Genomic DNA, 11,428 nt, shown 5'->3' with positions numbered 1-11,428 from the left:
ATAATAATAATAATAATAATAATAATAATAATAATAATAGTAATAAAAGGGCCTCTGCCGCCAATCTCAAGAGGCGGGAGGGCAGATATGGATGCAGGCGCTCCTATAGATAACCAGGTCCCAAGCCCTTACTAAAGAAGCCTTGGGCAATCTCTCCATGTGCCTGCCTGAAGCTCCCTGACTTCCTGGTAGACTTGCTCCTGGCTCCTCTGCTGGAAGAGAACAAGCCCCATGTGCCCAATGGCCTTTCTCCGTGGAGTATAACTCCTCTGGTCCCTCCCCCCTTGCCTGGATGGAGATTTCAGAAGCATCTCTTGGTTTTGTGTCTACTGACTGGCCCACAGTGGCTCATCCAGTAAAGGAGATGCAAGATTGTTATTCTTCATGCACCTGGATGGTTTACTAGCAAAGTGGCCAAGTGCTTGAGCTTGGCCTACAGATGCCATCACCTGCTTCATCTGCTGAAGAGACTGGTGCCAGTGCCCTGGGCTTTAGTTTAAGCAGAGCCCTGCGTTTGCTTACAAAAGGGAGGTTTCTTTCTCTTGGCCCCAGAGAAGATGGAGTCAGTGTGTTCTGGCTGAGTGGGCTACTTGTGGATAACAAAGAGTAAACATGTAGTACAGGTTTTTCCTTTCCCACTTGCTCGGTTTTGCCCCAATCACCTGGGATTAAACAATAGAATAGTTATCTAGCTAGCATAATTTATATTCAAATAGTCAGATGACATAACTGAAATTGTTGGCATATTGAGCAGCATCCAGCTGTGTAATCGTATTAGTGTGAATGATGTTTCACTGCTGGAAACTAGGCCCCGAAGCAATTGTGCCAGCCCAGTGGATAATCACTTGCACAGTGGAGAATTGTCAGAGCTCTGCCAGTGGCATTTGAGTTTGCAGAATGATGCCACAGCATACTGCTCATAGATTCCAACAGAAGTCTAGGAACCGTGATTTCTGAGGACTGGGGAGGGGGAAGTTTCTGTAAAGACAGCAGTATCAGTCAGTGGAATGTTGTATCCTCACCAAGCTATGATTTCTAGGATTCCTTGGAGGAAATTATGACTGTTAAAATGGCTGTTTATTTATTTATTTATTAGTTTTATATCCCACTTGTTTTCTATTTTAACATACTTGAAGCAGCTTACATCATTCCCCTCCTGCTGGTCGCAATCTTATCCTTACAACAACAACCCTGTGAGGTAGATTGGACTGAGAGTCTGTGACTGGCCCAAAGTCGCCCAGTTGGCCCCTTGGCTGAGCAGGGACTAGAACCCAGATCGTCTGAGACCCAGTCCCATGCTCTTAACCACTTCACCACACTGGCTCTCCAGTTTATTTACTTACCTAAAGTATTTTCATCCCACTCTGCGGAACAGCTTACAATTGATCAATCACACAAGGTGGATGCTTTCTGCAGGTTTGCAATCTAAAAAGACATGACATAAAAGGGAAAATGGATGGGGAGGGAAGAGGGGAAAATGAAGCAGGCTAACGTGTTCCCTCTCCTCACCCTTTATTGCAGCCTCCTGGAATGGTTGTTGGCAGTCAAAGGATAAGGAGGCTTTGGGGGGCGGGGGGAGGTCCTCCTGGAGGGCTAATAAATGTCCCATCTTAATATTCAGCTAAGTTTGTGCTGTAGATATTTCCTCTTCTGTGGAAATGCAGCAGACTTGGTTGTATGCTAATGAGCTTTGTCTCTAAGGCAATATTGCCAGGTTGTCCTTGCTTGTGATTTACATTCAGTTTTATTCTTTTAAAAACAAACCACAATCTGTGGTCAAACTACTTTTGCTGGGTTTTGGAGGGCTTATACTATATCAAGAAAAATGATGTCTAAAATAGCTCCCAGCAGTGCAACTAGCATTGGTACAATAAGCATGAATCTATTTTTGGTTTGTCTGCTGTAAGCAGTTCTTGGATAGTGCTGGAGCAAATGTCATTGCAGGGCAGGAATTGATTTTCATAATGAATATATCTTAAAGTGTGTGTAAAGGACTCTACACACAGCCATTGAAAGAGACACAACGGAGAATAGAGCAAAACCAAGCTGTCTTTCCCCCACAGCACAGTTGTGCCACTCAATAATAATTTCATTTTACTTTTCCCATTTTGAATGACATCGATTAAATCAGACTGCTTACAATCTGCTCCACTCAGTTTCATCACTGCACTGACTGATATGAGGAAATAGACCAGAATTAGTAAAATGCAACTTCCTATCTGTACGATTCTACCTTCATCAAACTACCAGACATTCCTGATCTTGCAGGGGTTCCATCCCCCCAGCAAGGCAACAGCTTGGACAGGGCAGGGCAGGACAGGGCAGGACAAAGTAAGGCAGCTTGCTGGTGCAGATGTGGAATAGGGCAGGTGGTTCAGGGCCCTGACTGAAAAAGCTTGGCTTGGGTCTTCTCTAACCCTGTGCTTTACTACGGCTTCTTCTTCCATTTTCTTTGCAGCAGGATTACAGCATGCATCACATGAGGCTTCTCCCTGCCCCGAAGTTTTCTACTCTTTCTATACATGGCTCTGTGTTCCATCATACAACACTAGGTGGTGCTCTGGCATTGAGTGCAATCACAATATATGCCAGGTTTCTGTAGGGAATACCACACTATCTAGGAAAAAGCAAGCCTTTCTTTGCTGTGGAAAGAAACATGGCAGGAAAGCTCAGGAGAAGCCCTGGAGGGAGGAGGATGACATCCTGAACAGGCTACACAAGCTTGTGCAGGTGAGATATCAGGAGCACACAGTAAACGCCACATGTGGAAAAGCTCTGGAAGCGGGAGGATCACAGCCACCAGCACTGCACCTAAGATAAGAGTTGGCTGCCTGGGTTGCATAGCCAGGCCAGGAGACTCCTCCTGAGGCTCTGCTGCCTCAAGGGCTGTTTCCAGCCATCTTACAGGGCTGGCACCTTTTCCTGCCTGACTTCTTCCAGGACGTGAGGATCTGAACGGTGGGAATCCAGTTGGAGAGCACTTTCACAGGGCCTCTCTGTTGCTTGGGGGAGCCTGAGTTCCACTCCCTGGGTTTGGATGGCAGAAGCACTTTGTTGGAACATAGTGGAGTGAGGGAAAGAACCAAGGGCCCCACTTGGGAGGGCCAGGGCCAGCGCATACTAGCTCAGCATCTGATGCTGGAGAAGATACGCAGCACTGTGGTCACAGGGCTCCTCTTCCCATGTGCCCCTTCCCCTTTTCTTTGCTGCTGCTTCTGGCTGCATGGCTTACTGCAGCGCTGGTGAGATGGCAGGGGCAAAATTAGCAGCTACTTCAGAGAACTCTGGGTCACTGTGCAGGCAAAGAGCAAGACTGTGTTCCCTTCACTTCCATGCACAGAAGCCAAACAGCCCGGTAGTTATTTTTCTTCAAACACTGGTGATAGGACAGCCTCCTTCATCATACCTGAAAACAACAGTAGGTTCTCTGCAGCAATCTCTTCCAAGACCTTGCTCTGTCATCCCCAGCAGCTGCCTCACTTTGCTCTGCATCCCCTCCCCATCCCCTAACTCTTTGCACCCCATTCCCATATTAAAAAGACATCCAGGATCCATCCCAACTACCACTCTTGATTCTAAAGTTTCAGTAAGCAGAGCTGTCAATATCGAAGTTGCCTGCAGGCAGTATTTCAAAAAGAGCTGACAGCAGGTTAACAGTGGCCCAGTTCACATGTGACGTTAAGCCGCCATAGGCTAATTAACCCATGGGACTTAATATGTATTGGCCACTGTTAATATGAAAGCTGTCCTAGGCACACATCAGATGTCTCTTTCAGCACAAGGGCTAAATTCAGTGAAGCTGTTGGGAGCCACATTCCAGTGCTGGGCAGGGCTGAAGGGTGCGGGGTGGGGGTCCCAAGGCAAATGGGGAAGGAACAAAATATGAAAAAGGAGGGGAAAGCAGGTGACGTGGTCGAGGGGATACGGTCTGCTGGGCAACCCTGGCCCTGATGGGCGGAGTTTGACCCTGGTCTTGAAGTTCAATATCCCTTGTGTTAATAAACATGATATCATAGGAATGCCATAGGTCTCCAGTGACCTTCTAAGGGATCCAAGGAAATGCTGGGACCACTGAAACATTCTGCTGCTCAGAAGGAAGCTGCGTGCTCATAATAATAATCAAATAGTTTACACTGTAAATAAATTTAAGAGGACTCATTTGTTCAGTGTGGCTTAATATGGACAAACCACCATGATATATGAGATCATTGTTGATTTGAAGTGACTGCAAATTTTCCAGGATGTTTTCCAGACACCGCACACCACTTGAAGGTACCCTTGTCTTGGGATCTCTGCTAATCAGTGGATTCTAGTGATTTCTCTTTCCCTACCCAGGGGAGACAGGCTTACTGGTGAGCAAGATCACTAAGCTGAACCCATTCTCGGGCTACACAGAAGATCGCCAGACATCAGAGAAGATTCTGCGGGATGTCTTTGAGAAAGGAGACTGCTTCTTCAACAGTGGTGACCTCCTGATGCAAGACGATGAAGGCTTTTTATATTTCCGGGACCGGGTGGGAGATACTTTCCGGTGAGTCCCACCACACCAAGTGTGGAGTGTGGGAAGCTTGCCCTTTGGACATTGATGCTGAGATTGCAGCTGAGGTATGTTTGACCTCAGCTGCTGCTGTTACGATAGGTGCTGCACATGCTAAGGTCATGCAAAGGGCATGCATGTTTACATGGAAAGAAATCCCACTGTCTTCAGCTGGATTGTCATCCAAGTGGGTTTCCTGTGGGCAGCTGCTTGGCCAATGTGTGAAGAGACTCGGTAGGCCTTGATTTGATCTAGCATTGCAATTCTTATATTCTTATCCATGGTGGATCTAGATTTACATTGGATCTACTGCACTGATGGAAGTGGATTTTTTCATTCACTCCTTCTGGCTGCCTGAAAATGCAGCACGGAGAGTCAGGAGGGGCAGTCTGTGGTGTGGGTAGAGAAACAGAGGGCAAAGGGCCTTCCAGAAGCAGATCCTGGATCCAGCCCCATGTAAACGTAGTGGCGGCTGATGGGCAAGCAATGTGAGGGTGTGGCACATGGGTCACTGGAGGCAGAGCCGACTGCTCCTGTTTTGCTGGAAAACTCCAGAAAGAAGGCGGAACAGTTTGCAAGCCAACTGTAGGAGCTCTACACATCACATGGCAAAGCACAGAATAGGGCTGAAGGAGCCTTAAAAGGCAGAACAGTTGGCCAGCCATGTAGCAGATGGGATTTTTCCAGACTTAACAGGTTGAAGCAGCCCAGAAACAGCAGAGGTAGAAGAGCATCAAACAAAGTCCATCTGTAGCTCTGGGATGTGGTGGTGAATCACTAGATCTTACTTAACATGCAATCCTATTCATGTTTAAACAGAAATATGTCCTAGAGTTCCCCTCCAGTCATGCTGCCTGGAGAATGCTGGGAATTGTAGGACTGCTGCCATCTAAACATGCAGAGGATTTCTCCATAAAGAATTTATTTCATTAGGAGCACTAAGATTCACTTTTCCCCCCTTTGTCCGGTTTTCCCTCTATGAACCACAGATCCACCATGGACTTTTTAAAACAGACCATCCATTCTTTTTACTTCTCCATGTCTCCCAAGAACTAAAGTAACAGGGCACGTTTTCTTTCTGACCTACCGAAAAGTACCTGTACATACATGCACATGCGTGTGCACACACTCGCACGTGCACACACACACACCCTGAAATCGGATACTAGGCTGGGAAATATCCTCAACAACACTACAAGTGGAGGAAAATCAGAGCTGCAATGCAAGCAGAAAAGAAAATTGAAGAATTATCTTTTAAACAGCAATAAGAGCTCCCTCTCACACCTGCAAAGAAAAACAAGAAAATGCATACCCTCGTACTTTATGCACAGTTGGGTTCATTTCTAGATCGCTTTGGCTTCCTCAGCCGGTGAGGTTACCCTCCATCCAGGTCTGCTCCATCTCTTCCTTGGCTGTTGGGGACATTTGTTCTGCATTGCATGCTGGGCCAACATCCTTAGTTCAAGACACTGAGTCAGGTGCCTGCACCCAGAAGAGCCAGGAAGAGTGGGATGCCGATGGGGAGGCGTGTGGGGTGGGGGCACCCACCCACACGGCTTTTTAGAACTTATTTTCCTCCCTGTGGCAGTAGGGCAGTGACCACTGCATAACCCATGAGTGTAACGGTCTCTGTGCAAGAGACCCAAATCTGATCTCCACTGGTTGGGCAGCATAGACACCCATGCAGAATGCTTGTCGCCACCCAGGCTGTTCATGTAGGGGAGCAAGCGGGAAAATGCTCTGAATCAAGATGCTTTAGGTCTGAATCTGCCACGAATCCAGGGCCAGCCTCAGAGGTCAGGTCTGCCAGAAACTGTCTGTAACATAGTACTTCTTGGGAGCACATCTCTCCCCACCTCCCTTCCCTCTCCAGTGGACATAGTGGAAATCTTAGAAGCGCTGCTCCGCTGAACTCTACATGTTTACAAGCAGCATAAATCAAAGTAACAACCCCTTTGATATCTGGGAGGAGCGTCTGCCCACGTGAAGCACTGAATCCAAATTGGACCTCCCCTCCCTGTTTTTCAGAGGGACTTGTTGCTGCCCTCAGGGTGGATCATGCTATTTGAGAGCTAGACAGTGGGAATGCTGGGAAATCCTTAATACTCTCTTGGCTGGACACTGCTTGACAGAGTCTTGGAACTCCACATCAATCTTTACCCCTCCCTGTTCTATAGAGTCTCTCTGCGGCTCCAAGACTGTTGGTTCCCACACTCTGAGTTATCTGTCATGGTGACCTTGACAGTTCAGCAACCTTTTCTCATTCCTGCTCATTCCCCTCCTACTCTGGATCTGAACCAGCCAGCTGGGCCTCCTCTCTACAAGACTAGAGAGTAGTGTATTATTAACAGGTGATAGACATTCACGTGTAACAATTTTTTTCCCTATTTGCCCTCCCACCCCATGAGATTGGCAACAGAAGCCCTCCTCCGGGAACCCTCTCTGAAAGATGTTAGGAGACAGAGTACCCAGAGGAGGGCCGACTATGGAATGCGCTCCACAGAGAGGTCTGCCTGGCGCCGTCATTATATGTTTTTTTGGTGCCAGGTCAAGACCTTTTTATTTAATCAATATTTTAATATGTATTAATAGTAATTGGATTTTATTGTTTGTATTTTATTAATTACAGCCAGTGTGGAATAGTCAATTTATTTATTTTATTCTGATTTATGTTTACGCAAGTAATGCACAGCATACAAATTTTATAAATAAATAAAATAAAAAATGTAATGAGAAAAGTGACCTGAATCTAATGAGAAAAATGACCTAATACAATCTCCTCTTATGTTGCAGGTGGAAAGGGGAGAATGTGGCCACCACAGAGGTTGAGACCCTCCTGGCAAAGCTGGAGTTTATCCAGGAAGTTAATGTATACGGGGTAGTGGTGCCAGGTGGGTATGGAATTTTATTGCATTGTATTTATTTGATACATTTTTCTGTGCTGCCCAATAGCTGAAGCTCCCTGAGGAATTCATGAAACAAAATGTCAGACCACAGACTATAATAACACAGTAAGGAATACTACAACAGGGCTGGCCAGATTTGTTTAACAGAAGAGCCATATGCAGTAAATGTCAAATGACTGAGAGCCAAAAGTGGGTGCCCACAGGCAGCAAGTTGCAAGCTGCAAAATAAGCTCGAAGAGCTGCATGTGGCTCCCGAGCCTCAGCTTGGCCACCCCTATACTATAAGAACCGTAAGTCTAAGACAGAAGGAAACCAAATTAAAACCAGCATAAAACCAGCAGTGCAAAAATCTAAAAGCACACTAAGGCCATTTGTAAAAGTGATTCAGTAAAAAGCGCAGCTTTGTGGTCTCACAGTAAAGCCCATAAAAATGACATCAGCATCTGCTCCCTGGTTGCCTGTTACAGGAAGAGTGAGCCAGGACTATCATCTGGATCTGCTGTCTTGGTCAAACTGGTTGTCTGCTTGCTGTTTCAGGTCACCATTCAAAGTGCTTGTGAGCCCCACCAGCTGAGAAGGAGGGGTGCTGGACTTCTGTCAGAAAGAGGGCTGGATTCAGTTTTGGAGTCCTCGGGGACCATGTTCCAGGGAAAGGGGGGCTCAGGGCAAAAGGAGACAGGGCCAGAACATCAGAAATGCCAGCACTGGCCGAAATGTTTTGCTACAGTTCTCCTAAGGCTGAATTATTGGCAGGCAATAAGAACTTAAGCTAAGATTTGCCTGTGTTTTGGGTATTTCGTCCCTGCTGTTCTTGGCTTGGGCAATGGTCCTTTTTGATATTTGTTAGTTAATTAACCCACTATTTGCTGGGACATGTGCCATGCCCCCTTTTTCAGCTATCTGTAAACAACCTGTAATCGGCAGTTGTGTGATCGTGTGTGAACCCACACTCCTAACAACCCAGCCATGCAGGTTCATACATCATACTCGCAACCTCCAACCATAGGCTGATTGGAGGCTGTTTACAGAGAGTGGAAATGTTGCTCAGCGTGTGTGCCCACAAATTGTGAGTTAAAGAATCCACCATTTGCTGCTGTGCTGTGCAAACTGGGTTCATATCCTGCAAGTGTTTCCCCACCATCGGTTTTAAGATGTTTGGCTGACATCATGCACCTCAAATTCCATGGGGGAAGAGGCTTGGGAGAGGGTTATTTATTCATGTAAAAATTTTCTATGCTACCTTTCACTTACCAGAGGTGATTCCAGGATGGTATAGAAAGAAATACTAATGCAGGGGAAAGAACTCAGCTGCCATCTCCTTCCCTGCTGCTCTCCCAGTGCAAACCTCCCCTTTCCACTGCTGCTTTGCCTAGAATCAGCAGCCACTGGGGGGCTTTCCTGCATTTGATTTGTGTGAAATTCTTCCTTTAAAACTCCCCTTTCTGGCTTGTTTCAGGACACGAAGGAAAGGTCGGAATGGCAGCCATAAAGCTGAAAGAGGGTCTCTCCTTTGATGGAAAGAAGTTGTATGCACATGCTCAGAGATACCTGCCAAAGTATGCCATACCTCACTTTGTCCGCATCAGGGTGAGAAACTACATTTCATTTCATTTCGTCTTGTTGTGTTTCAAAATCATTTGCAAGCCTCCTGCCTCAGAACCTACATTTTTAGCCCTTGTCTGATTTTTTTTTTTTTTGGTGGGGGGTTAGATTACATACCTGGACCACTCAGCCAGGTTGGGACTGTGATTTGAGGGGAGGGGGCATTCAAGCTTTATCCCTGCTGTGGTCCCGACTGGGTGAGGGGCAAAGACTGCCATTCAGCCTTGCTAAAGATGTCTGGTAGTCATTCCCAGAGGACAAATTTATGCCCAAGCAAAAAACACCCAGTGGCAAAATTGGGGCATTGCAACATAACATTGGGGTCCAAAACACCTGGAGGGCACCGGAGTAGGGAAGGCTTCATCGATAGCCGTCAGGTCGAGTAAGCCACTGATAGCCTTACTCTTTGCTTTGGGGAGGCCATATTTAGGGCAGAAATGCTTCTGTTAAGGCCACTGGGGAAGGATGAAGCCTGTAGGAGCCAGTCAATTAGGACGGGATATGATAGGATGTGACATTTATACCCTGCCCTTCTTCGTCTTGCAGAGAACCCAATTTGGCTTACAAGGATCTCCCCCTTTCCATTTTGTCTTTACTATAGCAATCCAATGGAGTGGGTTAGGCTGAGAATCCTTGGCTGCCCCAAAGCCACCCAAGGAGCATCATAGCCCAAATGGAGATTAGTACGCACATCTCCGAGTCTCAGTCCAACACTCTGATCATTGCATCAAACTGGTTCAAGATGGAGCAGGTTCTTGCATGGCCGAGAGCCTCCTGTGGCATGTGCGGTTTGCCATTTAGCAGGCTGCTATAAATCCACAGAATGTATATCCTCTTTCTTATCTTTAAGATGCAGAGGATGGCAAGTTCCCCAGCAGAGCCTGCAGAATTTACCTGCATGGGAAGCCTACCTGTTCCCCTTGACTTACTCTAGCTCTGCTGTGGGGAACCATTTGGGATCATTTGTGGTTTTCCATACAGGACGCCCTGGAGATCACAGGAACGTTCAAGCAGCGCAAAGTTCAGCTGGTGAAGGAAGGATTTGACCCTGCTGCCATCAGCGATCCACTCTACTTCCTAGATGCTTCTGAAAAATGTTACGTGCCCATGACTCAGCAGATCTACAGCTCCATCTTGGAGAAGAAGCTGAAGCTGTGAGAGAGGCTTCTAGGCACACCATGCGAGTGTTGCCTTAATGGGCCTCGTGGTGCAGGGAGCTCAGGAACAGCAACGGCTTCTTTGAGGAGAAACTGCCTGGGATTTCATGTGTTTGTGTGTGTTCTTGAAAAATCTATACACAACAGTTTGGGTATTGTTCATTGTAAAGTGTGTATTTCGCTTTACCTCCCTCATTGTGGACTGCGTCCTTCAGTGTCCTAGCAAAATGTTTGCTCCATGAAGTACATAATGGAAAATATATGTTGTAGTCAGTAACAATGGCTGCTTAGTTCCCTCCCCGGCTGGCTCACACACATAGGGGCGATTTTGTTCCCACTGCACATACAGATATGTACCTATATTCAGATGCAGTCTATGGCCTAATTTAAGCCAGGAGACAATAGCAGGGAGCCAGGACTGGTCTTTTGTGGTTGCCCCTTTTGCTCTCATTTCAGAGAGTGGGTCATTCATGGTTAATGATGACATGTGGAAACGCTGCCATTTAAACTTGGGTGAATTGATGCCCAGCCTCAAAAAGCAATGGGTTGGATCCAGGTTCTTGTCCTGCTGGAAGTGCCTTCCTCACCCCTCATGGTAATCTATCCCGATCCCTGAAAATGCTACAGGGGCAGGAGGCCCCGATGAAGGGGGTGAGCTATGGTGTGTGTGGGAATCCTTCCAAGCTGAGTGGAGGACCTTATGTGAGCAGAGCCCTTCCACTCATGGAAGGCTCCTTCCTTCTACAGGTTCTGGTTCCAACCACTAAGTGGCATTCATACCCCATGAGTGGTACCTCCTGCGCCTCTGCTACCCAAGGAAGAAATTCCAGGTGCTCTTCCAGCGAGTTCTGCATGGTTAGATATTCCCTGAGGTAGAATATAGTAGAAGGGTCAATCAAAGGTCCCTCTTCTCAAAATATCTAAATGATGATAAGCCGCCCCAGTGAAATTAAAGTGATTTTCCAGAACACATTTGTTGCATCTCCATTACGCACTCCCTCTCTTGCTTGTTGTTTCTAAACTGAAGGGGCACCTCGAGGCACATCCTCTGGTACATGGGCCAAAAAGCTGATCTTAGGCTCTGCAGCAGCTGTTGATGTGGGAGGCCAGAAGGCTCCAATGACATGTCTTTGCTGTGTGATGTGTAAGCAGGAGCACAGGGCTAAGCTTCATCTGATCCCGATCCCATTTTTACTCCAACAATCAATACTTCACACTTGCTTACA

General features: G+C 46.8%; 1 protein-coding gene across 1 annotated transcript in view; it reads left to right on the top strand.

The window, feature by feature from the left end:
- LOC123030662 (very long-chain acyl-CoA synthetase-like) overlaps nt 1–11,110 on the top strand; it is a 24,641-nt gene extending 13,531 nt beyond the window's left edge. The window contains exons 7-10 of the mRNA XM_044444768.1: nt 4,336–4,531; nt 7,331–7,428; nt 8,900–9,030; nt 10,027–11,110. Coding sequence (XP_044300703.1) covers nt 4,336–4,531; nt 7,331–7,428; nt 8,900–9,030; nt 10,027–10,203 — 602 coding nt within the window. The 3' untranslated portion in view covers nt 10,204–11,110. The remainder of the gene's footprint in view (nt 1–4,335; nt 4,532–7,330; nt 7,429–8,899; nt 9,031–10,026) is intronic.
- The last annotated feature ends 318 nt before the right edge of the window (nt 11,111–11,428 follow it).

This window comes from Varanus komodoensis, unplaced genomic scaffold (assembly GCF_004798865.1).
Source record: "Varanus komodoensis strain SLA01 unplaced genomic scaffold, ASM479886v1 scaffold45, whole genome shotgun sequence".
Classification (NCBI taxonomy): domain Eukaryota; kingdom Metazoa; phylum Chordata; class Lepidosauria; order Squamata; family Varanidae; genus Varanus; species Varanus komodoensis.
Note: the sequence above shows the minus strand (reverse complement) of the source record. Positions and strands in the feature narration are given on the sequence as shown.